The 19,251-nt window shown below is 36.7% G+C and overlaps 1 protein-coding gene across 1 annotated transcript in view; it reads right to left on the reverse strand.

Annotated features, from left to right (window-relative positions):
* LOC144973154 (neuronal acetylcholine receptor subunit beta-3-like) overlaps window positions 1-19,251 on the reverse strand; it is a 142,173-nt gene that overhangs the window by 7,985 nt on the left and 114,937 nt on the right. The window contains exons 4-8 of the mRNA XM_078915270.1: window positions 16,279-16,481; window positions 13,169-13,278; window positions 7,154-7,243; window positions 4,083-4,269; window positions 393-588 (exon numbers count right to left, since the gene is read on the reverse strand). Coding sequence (XP_078771396.1) covers window positions 393-588; window positions 4,083-4,269; window positions 7,154-7,243; window positions 13,169-13,278; window positions 16,279-16,481 — 786 coding nt within the window. The remainder of the gene's footprint in view (window positions 1-392; window positions 589-4,082; window positions 4,270-7,153; window positions 7,244-13,168; window positions 13,279-16,278; window positions 16,482-19,251) is intronic.

The raw sequence follows: 19,251 nt of genomic DNA on the forward strand, positions 1-19,251 counted from the left end.
ACAGCAACACGCAACATGTAGAACGAGACATGACATTAGGCGATATTACAATTTATTCGGACAGAGACAACGCTGTTAACGGCCAGGTACTCATTTTCCACCTGGGTACGATGAGAGAATGTGAGTAAAGAGCCTTTTCCGAGGACTCAACTATGCGCCGAGCGAGGCTCGAACCCAGGATCTTCCGATCCGAAAGCGAGTGTTATAACATAGACCACATAGCCGCACAATAGGCGTCATGTCGTCCTATAATATGTTGTGTTGTTGTTGGCCAGGGAACCCTTGTAAAGCGCTTTGAGCACGTTGAGTGGATATTACGCTATATAAAAATCTCAATTTAAATAGCTCAATTTATTGATAACATATCATTATCATATATCGAAGATACCTACCCAGCATAAGCTTGGCTGGTGATTCTGGAGGGATCCAGAAGAGGACGAGTGTGAGCGATGTCAGGAGAATGCAGGGAAGAATGAGGATGTAGTTGTAAAAAGTTGATCTCCTCTGGAATACTATAATGAAAGTGATGTCGATGTAGGGAGCGTCGGGACAGCAACTGTACAGCTTGGTGTGCTTTATTGCTGGATACTGGAAAAAGTGGTGAAACAGATGTTATTATGGGACTAAAAAAAAAAAAAAAAAGAACCCCCCCCAAAAAAACAAACAAACAAAAAAAAAAAACAAAAAAAAAAAAACAAACAAACCAAAAACTAAAAAGAAATCCCCGAAAAAACCCAAAAGCCCCCGAAGAACCCCCCAAACCCCCAGAAATGTAACCCCCCCCCGCGAACTCCCCCTCCCACCCCCCACCACAAAAACCCAACACAAAAAAAAAAAACAAAACAAAAACAAAACAAAATACAACCCGAAAGAAAAAATAATAAAAAACCAACCAAAAACCAACAAAACAAAATAAACCTCAAAAAAAAAAAAAAAAAAAAGAAAAACCAACAAAAAAACTAATAAACTACAAAACAACAACAAAATAACAAAAAAAATAACTAACTCACCCCCCCCCCTTATTAAACTTAGAAAATTGAGCAGATCTAAATCCAACTTAACGAAACAGACGTGTTGTTTACATCATTACAAAGAAGGCATGATGAATGGAGTACTTTCGTCCTACCAAGGGATCTCCGGTTTTTCGGCTCAAACTTTCTATTAATAGAGGGCTACAGCTAAAATAATTAATTGGAAACATTTTACTTTTCTGATGGGTCAGGGTTAAGTAGATTCTTAACATCTATTTCTGTCCTAAGGAACAGAAAATTCAATTTTTGTTTTTTGGGAGCGCATACCACAAAAACAACAAAACGCCAATGAATTATCCATTTAAAAACCAAGTTTATTATTTATCGTCAATCTTCTATTATGTCCAAATAAACTAGATGAAGAAAATTGAGTTTTTTGTTGTTGTAAAAATGATCCGAATTCGGAATTATTAATTGTTAAAGTGTAAAGAATAAAACAACAAAAAAACAAAACAAACAAATAATGATAACAACAACAACAATAATAGTAAATAATAATAATAATAATAATAATAATAATAATAAAAATACTACTACTAATAATAATACTATACTACTACTATACTACTACTACTACTACTACTACTACTACTACTACTACTACTACTACTATACTACTACTACTACTACTTACTATTACTACTACTACTACTACTACTACTACTACTAATAATAATAATAATAATAATTGTAATAATAATAATAATAATAATAATAATGATAATAATAATGATAATAATAATAAATAATAATAATAATAATAATAATAATAATAATAATAATAATAATAATAAAAATAATAATAATAATAATAATAATAATAATAATAATTATAATAAGAATAAGAATAATAATATGCGGCTATGTGTTCTTGTGGTATGACATTCGCTTTCGGATTGAAAGGTCCAGGGTTCGAGTTTCGCGCTCGGTGCATAGTTGAGTCCTTGGAGAAGGCTCTTTACTCACATTCTCTCACCGAACTCAGGTGTAAAATGAGTACCTGGCCGTCAACAGCGTTGTCTGTGTCCGAAAAATTTTAATATCGGCTAACAGGTCCCATGTCTCAACCTACATGTTAAATGTAGCGCTTTGAGCACATTTAGTGGATATTGCGCTATATAAAGCTGAATTTTATTATTTTATATTTATAATAATAATAATAATGATAATAATGATACTATTAATAATAATGCTTTATTCATCCAGAAGAACTGCTTGTACAGATGTGTTGAACGGGTATGATAATAAATAAGCAAATAACTAGGCGGTAGAAGTATGTCTAATGTGAAAGTAATAAAATGTGTAAATTAAATTATTGATTTGTAGTATATTGAGTATTACAAATTCGTGTGTAAATAATTTAAGATCAGTTATTTTAATTTTAAGTATCTATACGGATTGGCCCCACATCTCGACAAAAAAAAAAAAAAAAATAATAATACCGTTTTGAGGATTTTGGTCACATTATTTTGTGAGTGAGTTGAGTAGAAGAAAGGCAGACGGCAGCTGGCTGGAGATTTAATCAGATAATCGTGAAGAGTCAGCAAACTCAACCCGGGGATTAGACCAACAGTAGATTGGTTGGAAAGGCTTGATTGGCGGAATGGGGCTGCGGCTGGGATGGAAAAGGTTGATACCGATATCCACCGATAAAAAGTCTGGCCGTAATGAGGTAGCTAGATTCTTTTATAGAATCCTAGACGGCTAGCTACTATTTCAAGAAATCAAGAAATTGGACAGATGTGGTGGGATTGTCGAGGGTTATGTCGTGGGGGGCTCGTTCTTTGGCCATTCCTTCAATTAACCCCAAAGGAAGAAAGAAAAATAAAAACAAAAACATAACAAAATAAACGATATAAAACAAAACAAAAATAAAACAGAACAACAACAACACCCCCCACTAAACGAAACAAAAATAAAACGAAAAAAAAAAAAAACAAGCAGAAAAAATCAAAATCAAAAAGTACATCCCCCCCCCCCCTACCGATTAAAAAACCCCCCAACAAAACAACAAAAAATATCTCCGTAACAACAGCCCCTCCCCCCGCAAAAAAAACAAAAAACAAAAAAAAAACAAACAAAATAAAATAACAAAAGAAAAAAGCAAACGACAAAACCCCGATAACTTTGGGAGCCCCCCCCCCCCCCCCCTCCAACATCCTCCCGATAGCTCAGTGATAGAACACTCGCCAAACTAACAAAGGAACCTGTATCAATTCCGGTTGATGTCGAAATTTTATTGACGCCTCTATCCACCCAGCATTGATTGAAGTGTGGCCAGAGAAAGTCTTACTTCAAATTTTGATGACCATCAACTTGTCCTAAATTACAGAACTTGTTGCATTCTATCCCGTCAAATTCCAGCACGCTCTGCAGTACAGCACGCTGGAGCAGGGTGAGCAAGTTTTATCTATATAATACCTCCCATGAACAATCTCTCTCCAAAAGATTCATAAAGTATACTTTAAAAATTCAGCATGCCATCCATTTAATCACTTAACACGCCCAATTTTTCTTGACTGTGTAAGAAGACAACTGATTCGGCCATTCATACCCCCCCCCCCCCCCAAAAAAAAACCCCCCAAAAAAACAAACAAACAAACAAACAACCCCCCCCAAAGAAAACCCCGCTTAAAATCAAGAAACAAAAAAAACAAAACATAATAACAAAATAACAAAAACTCAAAAATGGAGAAAAAAGATACCCCAGAAAAAAAACAAAACAAAACAAACAAAAAAAACGTGAGCTTCTATATAGCGTAAAATCAACTAAATATGCTCAAAGCGCTTTGCAAGGGGTCTCTAGCCAACAGCAACACATAACATGTAGGACGATACATGACAACTGTCTGGGTATTGCATCATTCTATCAGTATTATTATCATCATTATTACCACTATTTTAATTACTTTTTTTTCGCCTATTACAAGAGCTTGTAACCTAACAATAATTGCCTATTTGGACGATAAAGATTATTATTATTATTATTATTATTATTATTATTATTATTATTATTATTATTATTATTATTATTATTATTACTAATCTTACCGCTAATACTTCCCATGCGTTGCTCTCTACAAATTCACTCATGTCGATGTCTCCGTTCACATGGCCCGTGTCTTTGATGAGTACCATCAAATCCACCAGGTTTCCCGCGTACGTCCAAGAACCAAACTTTAACGTACAATTTTGAATGTCAAAGGGAAACATCGCCACGTCGATTTCACACGAGCTTCTGTTGAAAAAAAAAGAGGGAATGATACAGGACGCGTTTATTATTAAGAAATATTGTATTTGGGGTGTGCTAAAAATATGATGTACAGCACTCGATGGAATCTAGTACGTTCTTGGAGGAGCCAAAACGCGGGCTAGAATCCGAACGTGCTGAAATCTGATGCTCATGGGAGATAATCGATACATCCCGTCACGCACTCCAGCGTGTCGTATTGCAGAGCGTGCTTGAATTCGCATGCAGGAATCCAGCGACTACTGTACTGCCGTACTCGAGGAAAAACCATATTAAAAAAATTTGACCAGAAAACTCGTCTTTCTATTATCGATCGACTTAAATGACCCTCATCCTGGCAAAAACTCTCAAACCTGGGGCTTTGCGAAGTCCCAGATTGGACAGTTTTTGCCAAGATGAGAGTCATTTAAATCGATCGATGTTTGAAGGACGAGTTTTCCTGCCACATTTTTAAATATGTTTTTTTTCCCAGAGTACGGCAGTTACTTTTGGAGATTTCGCTTATTGACGTTTCCAATGCTTTCTTAGATCATTTCTGAAGAATTATGGCGCACAATACAAAAGACCAGATCTGATAACCGATTGCTTATTATGGGCCTAATTTTGCATTATTGTAATGGACAATATTTTGCGTTGGTTTGAGAATAGTTCCTTTACAACAATGAGACCAAAACAATTTGCGTTATGAGACCTGCAAGTTAGTCGACCATGAGCCATAATTTCTTTACTGAATTTTTCAAGTTTCAATAACTTGTAGAAAAGAAATAGTTCCATTTCATCGAAATATAATTGATAAATAGCAATTACTTTTGTATTTCGTGCAACTTTTTTTTGCTTTTCTCAGATATATCGTGTATGTTAATCAGGTTTATGCACAAGGCTACAGAATACGATTTAAAGGTCTTAACATTCTTGGGTTACAAGCGCTTAAGCAAAAGGAAGGACAAAGGGAAAATAATGACATTTAGATCTACTCTTCTAACAGTCCTTAGACCACCTTAAGTCTCACATGCCGCATAGTAGGATCCCCGCCAAAAGGCAGACACTCAAATTGGTCTTCATGCTACTCACATTCACTCAGAGAGATGATTTACAGACAGGGAAAAATCTTATCCCCCATAAAAAACCTACTAACTCGAATACAATTTTCTTTCGATAGAGATCTCCAGCAGGATCCTGGACGAAACCATTCACCTCACTGCAGGTCAAGGACAGAAAATTAGTTCAGGAAAGTGAGTTTAGCAGGCACTTATGTAGATAATAACAATAACAGAAAATGAAGTAAGCAGAAAAGTGTGAGAAGACAATAGAGAATAACAACTTTGCGTCGATGAGAATTCTAACCCACGACCCGACTGCCATTCACTTACTCAATCCCATGACCGGATGGTCGTCGGGGGGACTTGCGTGAAGCAGAAGTTACAGTCTTCCTCCATGCCTGCCTGTTGCTAGCCCTATATAGCAGCTCCGGAACCGACATCTCTGTGCATTCTTTTATATTCTCCAGCCCCATCTTCCTTTGGCGCCCTCTTCTGCGCTGGCCTTCGACTGTGCCCTGTAGGACTGTCCTGCTCAGGCTATCGTGTCGAGTATGGTGTCTAAACCAGGACAGTTTTCTGCGCTTCACAGTCATTAGAAGAGGTTCTTGTGGGCCTGCCCGAGCTTCTATTTCTTCCATGACGTCTTCGTTTGTGCGATGCTCCGTATATGATACGCGTAGCAGTCTTCTATAGCACATGGTTTCAAACTGCCATTGGATGGCGTCAATTGTAGAGCGTCCCTCTAGTGGCCAGGCGGAGTTGCCATAGCAGTCGGGTCGTGGGTTCGGTCGATGGTGTCGATTGTAGAGCGTCTCTCTCGTCACCAGGCGGAGTTGCCTTAACAGTCGGGTCGTGGTTTCGAATCCTCGTCGCCGCAAAGTTTTAATTCTCTATTGTCTTTTGACACTTTTCTGCTCACTTCAAATCTTGTCATTATCAAGGACAGAAAACTACAGAAAAGTGACAACAGATTAGTGGAAACATTATTTCAAAAGTTTTTTTCTTTCATTTTCTTTGTTCTGTCTGTATTATTGGCGTAGGTGTTTTGACTGAAACGGCAATGGCCATTTTTAAACACTTGTTTTTTTTTGGGTTTCATTTTGAGACAATTCATTTACAACTATTTGATAGTATATTTACGATCCAGTGATCGAGGCAACCCTTATCGCTATCTGTTGTATATCGGCTGTATAGGAAGAAGACATAATATACCCTCCCAATCAATCAACCAACCAAACAACAAAACTAAACCACAGAAGCAAAAATAATATCATGATGGAGGTGAGCGGACAAATTATATGTTTCTCTTCTTTTTAAAGGGAAACCAATATGACAATATAGGACACATCTGTCGGTAACACTACTTCGTGCAAAACAGTAATTGAAGGTCAGCAGGAAAGACGACAAGAATGAGGAATACGTGACTGATTCATCACCAACAAAAAAAAAAACCAGACCAGAATGGCAATGCCCGACCTCATTTCTCCAATGACGACTGTCCACAGGGATCATTGTCTCACTTTAGTGGGGGTTTTTAAAAAAAAATATTATTTTCTTTTGGAAACAATCGGACCCTTCTCGCTGGCTGCCAAAACGAAGATGACAAAACGCCCAGCGGATGACGGTGAACAGAATGGATTCGGACAAAGGGTCAAAAGGCGGCTTGGGAAAAGTTTTGATATCTCCATAGTCAGATATTATCGTGACTAAAATATTAAAAAAAAAACCCGTGAGCTTTTCTATAGAGTTATATTCACTTAATATGCTCAAGGCGCTTTCAAAAGAAGTCCCAAGCCAACAAAAACATGTACCTTAACGCATAACATCAATACCTGTAAATGGCTTGGGGCATCCACAATAACCCTCCAGTATGATTGACAACAACCAGAGCATCGCGCTTCTCCGCCAATCTCTCATCAGCACTGAGGAGTTGAGAAAGAAAAGCATATCAATTAATGGTGATGGAAAGTAAGTCATTAATTTATCAATGTGTGGTGGGGTTACGGTTAGTTATCTATCCACAGGGAGAGAGATGCATATTTTAAATTGTAAGATAAAACATACCACACCCTCCCCCAGATATATGTGCGCCTATGTAATCTAATGGTATGACACTCACGTTCGGATCGGAAGGTCCTGGGTCCGAGCCATGCTCGGAGCATAGTTGAGTCCTTGGAAAAGGCTCTTTACTCACATTCTCTGACCGTACTCAGGTGTAAAATGAGTACCCGGCCGTTAATAGCATTGTCTCTGTCGGAAAAAAAAATGGTAATATCGCCTAACAGTCGTCATGTCTCGTTCTACATGTTACGTGTTGCTGTTGGTCAGGGACCCTTGTAAAGCGTTCTGAGCACGTTTAGTGGATAATGCCCTATATAAAGAGAGAGAGAGAGAGAGAGAGAGAGAGAGAGAGAGAGAGAGAGAGAGAGAGGGTGGGGGGAGAGATAGAGATAGAGAGAGAGATAGAGATAGAGAGAGATAGAGAGAGAGAGAGAGAGAGAGAGAGAGAGAGAGAGAGAGAGAGAGAGAGAGAGAGATCATTTTCCATTTTTCATTCATTGCTGTTGTGAATCGACAAACCTTTCCAAACTTTTACTGCCGTGAGCTAGACTAGATATTTTTTTTAGTCATTTCATATCATCCAAAATGTTTTAAAACATTTTGACACACGCTCTTTCCATGACAGTTTTGGTTCCTCGCCTCTTTCCCATTCTGTATTCACTCTAAAACACGCCATGGTATTCGATTTCCACGATCATGCCAGCAACATACTCAAAGCACTACTTCTTTGTCGCATAACGTCAACATGTAATTGCAATTACATTTGTGCTCCTCATTAATTCTATATCATTTTCTTATCTTGTTCCACCACGAAACACCGACAGTTTCGATGCAAAACATATAAATCCCGATCCATTGATATACAACTAGGGTCTAGTTCAAATTCTTTATAAAAAGATATCAATTATGTTAATATCTCCTATTTGATTTAATTGATAACTGCTCCTTTTTCATTTTCCAGCTTTCCGAAACATTCTTTGGTTGCTTTATAGCTCTGTTGTAAATTTCTAAAACAATAATTGTATAATATTTTGTTATGAGGATACAGTGGCTAACAGTGGTTAACAATGTGTGACACGAAGGGAAAGTAACTCAAGAATAAATATTTTACACAAATTACCATGATTACTACAGTCCCTTTAATTTTCGTGGTATGGTAATTCAAAGTGGATGAGAAGAAATCAAACATTCTGTTTGATGTAGATCTGAATATTAAGATCTATAGTTTAAACGAATGGAGTATTAAAAACATTAACGACTTCAAGGCTGCTTGGTCTCATTTAGAATTTGCACGTTCACTAAACAAATTTTTTAATTCAGCTATCTAGATCTCTATCTGGATATATAAAAAAAATCAATCCAAAGTTTTGCGTCATTCTAAAGCTTACAAACTAGCTAGGGGCCCGAACGTCACTGGTTAATAAAAACAAAAACAAAGCAAAACAATTACAATCCTTTGGGACCGGGATGACGAATGACCGGAAACTTTTCCGCCGGTCGAGTTTACAACATTTCGAATCAAATGCTTTTTATTCATTTGTTCTCTTGATGCTGATTTATCCAAGAAATACACTCGAGGTTGTTTTCTAAGTGTATCTAGGCAAAAGCTTCAAAAACCCATTTTTTTATACGTAACTCAATAAAGACGGACGAGCCTCGAGGCCCAATCGCTAGAGCATCGAGCATTACATACAATGGAAGGGCTTGCTTCCATCTCTAAATCGGTCATCATGGGAGGGAAAAAATAGCGCCAACATTATCGCTAGTTGAAATACACATTGAACTTGAAATCTAAGTAACATGTTCAACATGATTGGTTTCATCAACATAGACGTCGTGGTCGTCGTCGACCTCTTCGTCGTCGTTGTCATCATCATCATTACCGTCATTTGTCACACTGATCCTCATCCTCACCATCTTTATCATCATCACCATCATCATCATCATCATCATCATCATCATCATCATCATCATCATCATCATCATCATCACCATCACAATCCTCATCATCATCTTCATCATCATCATCATCATCACCATCACAATCCAGGTTGCCAATCACAACCGTCAGTATCAATCCAAACATCGTTACTTTTGTTTATCATCATAATCATTGCCATTGCCATTAAACAGTATTATATTAACTTCCCTTATTATCATACCCTGTCTATCAATGCATCATCAATAAAAGGTGACAGCATGATTAGATCCTCAACCAGTTCCTAAAATGGGATAATTTTAGGTACATATAAATAGACAAGAGGCTTATGTGTTTTAGAATTTTCCCGACAGTTTTTATTCAGTTAACTGTCGTATTGTGGAAATAGACACGTAGGTTAAAAATTTGACCAGAAAATTCGTTATTCAAGGTTCCAGTAGAAAGTTTTTGCCAAGATGAGGGATGTTGAAATCGATCAATATTAATTTGAAGGACGAGTTTTCGGGCCAACTTTTAAAATACATATTATCTTTCCAGAGGGCTGCAGTTAACTGGTTAATTGGAAAATAAAACAAAAAGACACCCGATCCCAATTTGTACATTTTTATCTTACACTCGTTCAACTAGCAAAACAAACCTACAGATATTGGTGATAGTTTCCCTATGTAATTAGTTCCTGTTGTTTTGTACTTCGTTAAACCTGTAAATCAGATGACGCTCACCGATAATAGGATCGCTCAGAAATTCTTTAGAAAAATCGTGTACTTTTCGGTCATACTTTGGAAAAACACATATTCAAAATTTTGGCCAGAAAACTGGGCCTGCAAATGATATTAATCGATTAAATTGACCCTCATCTAGGCAAAAATAAACTATCAAACCGGGGACTTCGCAAAGTTCCAGGTTTGGAGTTTTTAGCCAAGATCAGGGCCATTTTAATCAATCAATATTTGAAGGACGAGTCCTCTGGCCAAACTTTTAAATACATATCTTTTTAAAGAGTGCGGCAGTTTTGTCGTATAGTGGCAAAAACAATTTATCATTTAGCAAAAAAAATTTAATAAATTTAAACTTCAAATTATGGATGAATTTGGATTCCATTTGATTTATCAAAAACTCTTAAATATTGGACGTGAAAGAGGTCTTAGGAAAATGAATTATGGCCACACGAAATTAAATAAAAAGTGATCTGTCAGAATGAATAAGACTTGAATTAACATGAACAAAATTGTCAAGAGTTAATTTAATGGGATAGGGCAGAAAGAAAACCATGAAAAAAAAATCTGACAAAGAGAGGATTTGAACTCGCGTCCCGTGGTTCGGCACTCATTGCTTAGGCTAAAAGAGCAAGAGGAGGATATAACACCCAATGTGACAGGGACGGAATCTAAAAAAAGGTTATTGTCTTCGAACCGTCTTAGAACCAAACTCTAGAAGAACAGGTTATTGATGAATTAGACTTCACTTATCTTGAGATGATCAGTGGATGGTGGTTTGTCCGGCTATGTGGTCTTGTGATATGACACTGTCTTTCGGATCGGAAGGCCCTGGGTTCGAGCCTCGCTCGGCGCAAAGTTGAGTCCTTGGAAAAAGCTCTTTACTCACACTCTCTTACCGTACTCAGGTATAAAATGAGTATCTGGCCGTTAACAACGTTGTCTCTGTCGGAAGAAAATGTAACATCGCCTAATAGGCGTCATGTCTCGTTCTACATGTTACGTGTTGCTGTTGGTCGGGGACCCTTTGTAAAGCGCTTTGATCTTTTTTTATTTTTAGTGGATATTGCGCTTTATAAAAAGCTCAATTTTTTTCATTTATTTTTGTTTGCATGGAGGTTTAATCATTGACGGGAGATGTAAGAGTGTAAGTGCCAGGGCTGACTGACCGTAGCCTTTGTTAACTTATTGATGCATTGCCTTTAGCTAAAAAAAAAACCTCATAGCACCCGCCACCGGTTATTACGTACTAACACACACAACTATGTAACCTTGAAACTTTATAGATAGTATAGATAGTTGACGTCACTCAAGCCTTTGTTGTTATATTTTGCCATCCGCGTTTGTGAGTTATTCTCACTGAACTGTAATAACCAGACTATAAACGTTCATGGATACACATAGTTTTGTGTGTTCGTCCGTTATACTTCCGGATGGCAATGTTATGAGCTTCTAAGCCAAGCGCATACTATCTATACGCTTGGCTAAGAAGCTCATAACATTGCCATCCGGAAGTATAATGGACCAACACACAAAACTGTGTGTATCCATGAACGTTTATAGTCAGTTTAATACAGTTCAGTGAGCATTACTCATAAACGCGGATGGCCAAAAACAATAACAAACACATGAGTGACATCATCTTCGAACTATCTATAGATAGAACTAAGTTGTCGTCACTCAGGTCTTTGTTATTATTATTTTGCCATCCATGTTTATGAGTAATTCTCACTCAGACTATAGATAGTATGCGCTTAGCTAAGAAGCTCATAACATTGCCATCCGGAAGTATAACGGACCAACACACAAAACTCTGCGCAAGCATGAACATTTATAGTCTGGTTAATACAGTTTGGTGAGAAGTACTCTTAACGCGGATGGCAAAAACAATAACAAAGGCTTGAGTGACGTCATCTTCGTTCTATCTATAAACGTTCAAGGTTATACATAGTTTTGTGTGTTGGCCCGGTATATTTCCAGATGGCAATGTTGTGAGTTTCTTAGCTAAGCGCACAGCATCTATAGTCTTATTGATAGAATTTAGTAAGAACTACTCATAAAAATGGATGGCTTAAAACAATAACAAAGAGCAGAGTGACGTCAATTTCGTTTTATCTATATCCTGACACAAGGACTTGTCTTTTGACATCGTTTATAGATCAGGGCACCGCCGGGTGAGTTGTTAATAGTGCTCAAGAGAACAAATTAATGTTTCCATTGGTTAAATTGAATACAACTCACAATCGTTTTCTTTTGGGGTCAGAAACTTCAGACTTTTGACGTAATTAGTTTTGTCAGTGTCAGGCCAGAGCCATCGTCGTGTTATAGATAGTATGCGCTTGGCTAAGAAGCTCATAACATTGCCATCCGGAAGTATAACGAACCAATACACAAAACAGTGTCTATCCATGAACGTTTATAGTCAGGTTAATACAGTTCAGTGAGTATTACTCATAGACCCGGATGGCTAAAAACAATAACAAAGACCTGAGTGACGTCATCTTCGAACTATCTATAGATAGTATGCGCTTGGCTAAGGAGTTCGCAACATTGCCATCCGGAAGTATAACGTAACGGACCTACACACAAAACTATGTGTAACCTTGATCGTTTATAGTCAGGTTAATAAAGTTTAGTGGGAATTACTCATAAACGCGGATGGCAAAAAAACAAAACAAACAATAACAAAGACCTGAGTGACATCATCTTCGAACTATCTATAAAAAAACAGATGAAAGTATGTTAGCGTATTGAGCATGACGAAACTGAAGAATATATCTATAGATAAAATGAAGATGACGTCACTCTGATCTTTGTTGTTTTTTTTGCCATCTGCGTTTATGAGTAATTCTCACTAAACTGTATTATCTAGACCATAAAAGTTCATGGTTACACAGAATTTTGTGTGTTAGTCCGTTATACCTCCGGATGGCAATGTTGTGAGCTTCTTAGCCAAAGCATACTATCTATACACATTTAAATGTGTGTTGTGTGTATTTTTACATTTTATTTATTGCTGTCATGTTGACGGAACTTGTCGCCCTGAATGTCGTGAGTACGCAATGAATGTGCGCTTAATGGGACATCAAGGAGATTAAAAGTGAACAATAACATGATGAGAAAATACTCACTAGTTATACAATTTTATGTCAGGAATCCATATTTTGTCTGAGGGAATTCGGAGTTTATCGACACCGCCATGTTCCTTGGGATTCCACCTCATGTGGTTATCCTGCCATATCTGGAAGTGACAAGAGTGAGAGAGAGAGAGAGAGAAGAGACATTTCATCATCCAAGGCAATAATGATGATGATGATGATGATGATGATGATGATGATGATGATGATGATGATGATGATGATGATGATCCTCTTTAGCTATTTCGTCTTCCTCGTCATCTTCCTTCTCGTCCACCACCTCTTTCTCGTGGTCGTCCTCCTCTCCCCCTCGTCCTACTCCTGCTATTCCTCCTCCTTCTCCTACTCCACCTCCTTTACCTACTCCTCACCTCCATTCTCCCTCCGCTTTTCATCCTCCAATTCTTCCTCTTCCTGGCCCTCTTCTTTTTCATCATCATCATCATCATCATCATCATCATCATCATCATCATCATCATCATCATCATCATCATCATCATCATCTTCTTCTTCTTCTTCTTAAAATTTTCTGAATATTTAGGAAAAAAATAACGATAAGTATTGAATTGTAAGCTTTAATTTATTAGACGAAGACAGATACTGTGGACGTTTCGGGTTTTTCCTTTATCAACAAAACAGGATGAATGAAACACTACAGATGAATGAGATAATGCTAAAACAGGTTCAGGCAAAAAATTACTTTTTTTGTGTGTGTAATATACTAGCCGTGAATTCACTTTAACATTAATAATATATCGACTCAAGTGTGAATGTCTATAATGAGTGGCGGGTATTGTAATAGTGTTTGTACAAAAAGGGCGCCTAGAGGCGACTGGTACTGTATGAAATAGCAATCTGGTTCTATACAGCCTACTGGGGAAATAAATGAAAAATTGGAAAATTGTGAAGCGTATTGAGCACGGTATTTCCATGGAAATGGACTATATGAATGTTCATATTCATTTATCTATTCTATTTTTTCTTTATCGTTTCCATGACATTGGGATTCCTACAACAAAATGCGACACGAGCCCCGATCGTCTAAAACAAAGTCTGCTTCAAACCCAAATAGTGTACTATATCAGATTATAACTTATTATACTTCTCTGAATATTAAAATGCATGTCACGGGGTAGAACCAATGTTTATAGCTTATTCATCATATATATATATATATATATATATATATATATATATATATATATATATATATATATATAAAATCATATCAGGCAGTATATAAACATCTTCCAGCTTCCTTATCTTGGTGTATTTATCCTATTTGCAAACACATGACCTGCCTGATTCAAGGGGGCTGCTTTAATTAGAGCCATGACATTACCGGGAAACATGATGCCTAAAGCAAATTAATTATCATCATTCGTAATTTAGGATAGAAACACCAAATCGAAAATGCTATGCGAATTCGATTTTTCCCCTGTCTTTGACCGCGCTATAGAGGAATGTGAAAGTTCCTCTAAGACATTTTGGCTATCTTATAATTTTAGGGGAAAGAAAACAAATCTCCCCAACATAAACACGCACAAAAAAAAATTAACAGCACCAAAAAAAAAAAACAAAAAAAAAAACCCCACAAAAAAACGACAATAAAACAAACAAAAAACAAACAAACAAAACACACAACCAAAACAACAATAAAACAAAAACACACACACACACACACACACACACAACAAAAACACCAACTAAACAAATAAACAAAAATGACAACAAAAAACCAAAATAAAAACCCTAAAAAACAAAACAAAAAGAAACCAAAAAAAAAGAACCCCAAAAAACCCCGAAAAAACCTCAAACATCCCATCAAAAAGCACAGTTCAACAAGCGACAAAACAAAATAAAGACAGGTAAAGACAAGAGAACTACGATTATAAATAAACAAATTAAAGAAAAAAAAAACGAAAAAAAAACACAGAAAGAAACAAACAAAACTAAACAGAAAAAGAACCAAAAACAAAACAAAGCAAAGCAAAGTAAACAAAACTAAATCAAAAAAGTTCCAAAAACAAAACAGACAATACACAAACACATACTTCGTTTGAAAAACAAAACAAAACAAAACAAAACAATGTAACCAGTTAACTTCCGTACTCTGGAAAGGCAGGTAGTATTTAATGATTTTTCCAGAAAAGTCCTTCAACTATCGATCGATTTAAATGACCCTCGTCTCGAACTTGGAACCTCGCACATCATAACATTTTATTAAAAAAAAAAACAAACAGAAAAAAACCAAAAAAAAAATAAAAAAAAATAGGGGCAGCGCGGCTCAGTGGTACGGTCTTTGCTTCCTACCCGAAAGGTACCGAGTTCAATCACCCACGGCTGCGTTGTGTGGCCTTGAGCATTTCACCTCGCCCTAGCTCACTTTGCGGCGCTGCTCTGCGGCTGACGCCTGGGTTATTCCAGTCTTGCCTTGGAATAGACCCTAAAGACAAATTTCCCCTTGGGGATGAATAAAGGGAATTTTAATTATTATTATTTTTTTAAATTGTTGGTAGTCAGAAAATAAAAACTTCCACTTCAATCTAAACAGAAACGTGGGGGGGGGGGGGGTCTCTTTTCTTATGATACGCCACTCTACCAACTTAGACTTTTTAAGCCGTAGACCACGCTTGCTATTATAAGATTCTTGAACTCCAGCTAAAGGAATTGTGAATGAGTTCCCAACGGACCTTGCAAGCGTGCCCTGGGTACGAGTTCGAAATTTCAAACACATGGGTTCAAGAATATTAGTACTACACTCCTCCGATGACCTGTCTATATTATTTCTTTTATATATATATATATATATATATATATATATATATATATATATATATATATATATATATATATATATATATATATATAACACACAGTTTGCCTTCAAGAATTATCATTGTGGACAGCATATCATTACGCGTCAAAATCTATTATTTATCTAGTATTTCCGAGTGCGTGTCGGAGAAATTGTTTTTTGAACTCTACGGTTTTTAAAAACCAATGATACTATAGATTTGCTATTGTACGAAAGTATAATCAGATTTTCCCCCAAAGCCAAAGGGTTAATAATAAAATATGATATTTAATGGCACAATACTTACATATCGATCCCACACGTTGAGAGTGAGCACTTGGTTTTTCTCATCCAGGTCCATGATCTGTATCAGTTGCATGTTGTAGTTGATGGTTATCGTCTCATTAAAGTTGGTCACTGGCCGAGCGTACCTGCCCCTGCGTTTGTACTTGGCTAACAGATGCTTAATCAACCTGTCTTCCTGAGACAGTTGTAAGGTGCTGGTGAAGCCTGTCATGAAGGTCCAATGTGTCGAAACAGACACGTCGAGTCATTCGATGTTGGGTGTTGCAGGGTTTCCAGAGATAGAGTTTGAATTCGTTCCAGAATGCGATTTGGGAAGATGATTGGGACGGAGCAGGGGTGGTGGTGGTGGTGGAGAAAGGGGGTGGGTGAGGTGGGATGGGGGTGGGTGGGATGGGTAATTGTAGAAAAGGGGGTTAGATTGGATGGACCAGAAGAGTTGAAAATGAGTTGGACTGAAATCCTTAAATAGTGAGCAGTGGTTGCAGTAACTACTACTGTTTCTTTAATTACAAGTTATTCCAATAAGACATATAGTACAATGTATATCAAACTTGAGACAATTTGAGGGAAATTTAACAAAAAAAAAAATCATTTATATACATTGTCACGGTTTTAGCATGCTTAACACACTTGGCAATGTTTAATTCTTTTCTCAAGGTATACTTTTTTTGTAAACGCATTCTCAGTTGGTAGCCAAGTACTTATTCCTACACGAGTCAAGGATTTAAAGTGCCTTACCCAAAGACACATCACCAGAGCCAAAGCTTTGTGCTCATTGTCCAGTCTGGTCAATGATCACGTTCAACGTTATTTGACTTCATTACAAGACGAGATACCGTATTTCTCTGCCACCAAAACGCCTTTTGAAAATAACGAACTTCTGTTTTTTAAAACCAGCATTTGACATAAATCTCCGGTAAATATAAGACTTCTAAAAAGTCAAGTTTGAAGCTTTTATTCGACCGATATTTCTTGAAGAAAAAGCTTCCATGCCAAAATGAAAGAAAATTGTTTTGTAAGAAAACGGCAAAAATGATAACGAATGCCTTTAAGGAGGTGAGCGACACTAAAGGGTCATTTTTTTTATTTGATGAAATATCCTAAACTTCTATGCACAGTCATAATGTATACGTTTGGGAAGGATGATTGCATATATAATTTTTTTCGAAAAAAGTTGCCAGTTGCTATGGAAACGACGCCATATTGGAAAATAAACAACACATCTTAAAAAGTCAAAGGCTTTTTGGTTTATCGACCGATTGCCATAATATTTTGGTCAGAGGTAGAAAAAAAGGAAAATAAAGAGTCTCTAGGAGCCCGATTTTTAATTTTTTGATTAGAAACTTAAAATTAAGTTCAAAGTTATTACTCGATTATTCCCCTTGAAACAAGTTAAATAATTTGAAATTACTCATAAAATTTTTTTTTTTTTCAAAAATCCGGCTCCTAGAGGACCTGCGTATTTGTATGACACTCATTTGTAGAAAGTTTGAAGAAGATTGGTTGAAAACTAAGGGAGGAGATAGGTTTTTAGTGACGAAAATTGCACTTTTGAGAAAAACGCATTAAAAGTCAAAGTAAACGAGTTTAGGGAAAAACTCTCCTCTCGCTCTCTGATTAGATTGTGACCACATGACATAATCAAGAACAAAGTGATTGGTTGTTGAAGATAGAGGAGAGTTTTTACTTTTAATTGATATGTTTTTGCCTTTACTTATTTATAAAGACTATTTAATATTCTTTCATGAAATCAGTCCGCTGAAACTAAAAATGGGCAGGATTTAACTATACCATGGGTCACAAAATACGTTTTTTTTGAGTCGAAAAAAATGAAGATGAAGTTCTCATGTAATTTTTATGCAGACAAATGGTCACATGACAACATCCCACCAAAATCTAATTTTTAGCAAACTGGGTCAAAATTCATCATTTTTAATGTCGCTCCCCCCCCCCCCTCCCTTAAAACTATTTGACCTTGTGAAGCTGACAATGGCAATTAATTGCTTACAACCTTCTACATGTCTATCAAAGAATATAATCATTAATCAGCAAAAAACAAAACAAAAACAAAACAAACGATCTCCATACCTATAGATAGTATGCAGATGACGTCACTTAGGCCTTTGTTATTGTTTTTGCCATCCGCGTTTGTGAGTTGTTCTCACTAAACTGTATTAACCAGACTATAAAAGTTCATGGTTACACAGAGTTTGTGTGTTGGTCCGTTATACTTCCGGATGGCAATGTTGTGAACTCCTTGGCCAAGCGCATTCTACCTATTGGTAGTGGTTTGGTTGAGAGGAGCCGCAAATCTAACACATAATTTTTGTATCAGAATTCAACTAAATAAAAAAAAAATCAAATATAAATTTCCCCGACACTTTGGTTCCTTTCGTTCAACACACACACACACACACACACACACATACACACACACACACACATATATATATACTGAGAATGCTTGTACAAACCTCTCAAACGTACCGTTTTTATCGAGAACATTAATGATTAGTACTCTCTGTCTTACTTTCTATTCCACTCAACTTTGTATACCAGTAAATTTGTACGAGTAAAATAAAAAAAGGAGGAATGGTATCTTCTCCATCCCTCATCCTCTCATTGGAACTTTCAAATCCAAGAGCAATTCATCAACGTTACAGACCATTCTATAGCGAGCGTACCCATGTGTGCGGCTTTAGACAAGACAAGAAATAAAGGGCCCTTGTATTCTATTCTAATCAGTCGGAAGTCGTGTCTAAGGCTATTTAATTTAATCTTGCAGATACAGCCATGAACTTGCACTTGGTTGATACCGGTGGTGGCGTTTTGAAGTAAACCTTAAGAAGTAAACTGACCAACAAATTAGATTGTTGGGCATTTCTAAAGTAGTGATTATTTTTCATTCTTATGAATCGGTTTGAAAATAGATTCCAGTCTGGTCAATAACTCGAGCGCATTAAAAAAATGCCTA

This window comes from Berghia stephanieae, chromosome 5, assembly GCF_034508935.2.
Source record: "Berghia stephanieae isolate SIO BIC M18660-M18661 chromosome 5, UCSD_Bste_1.3, whole genome shotgun sequence".
Classification (NCBI taxonomy): domain Eukaryota; kingdom Metazoa; phylum Mollusca; class Gastropoda; order Nudibranchia; family Aeolidiidae; genus Berghia; species Berghia stephanieae.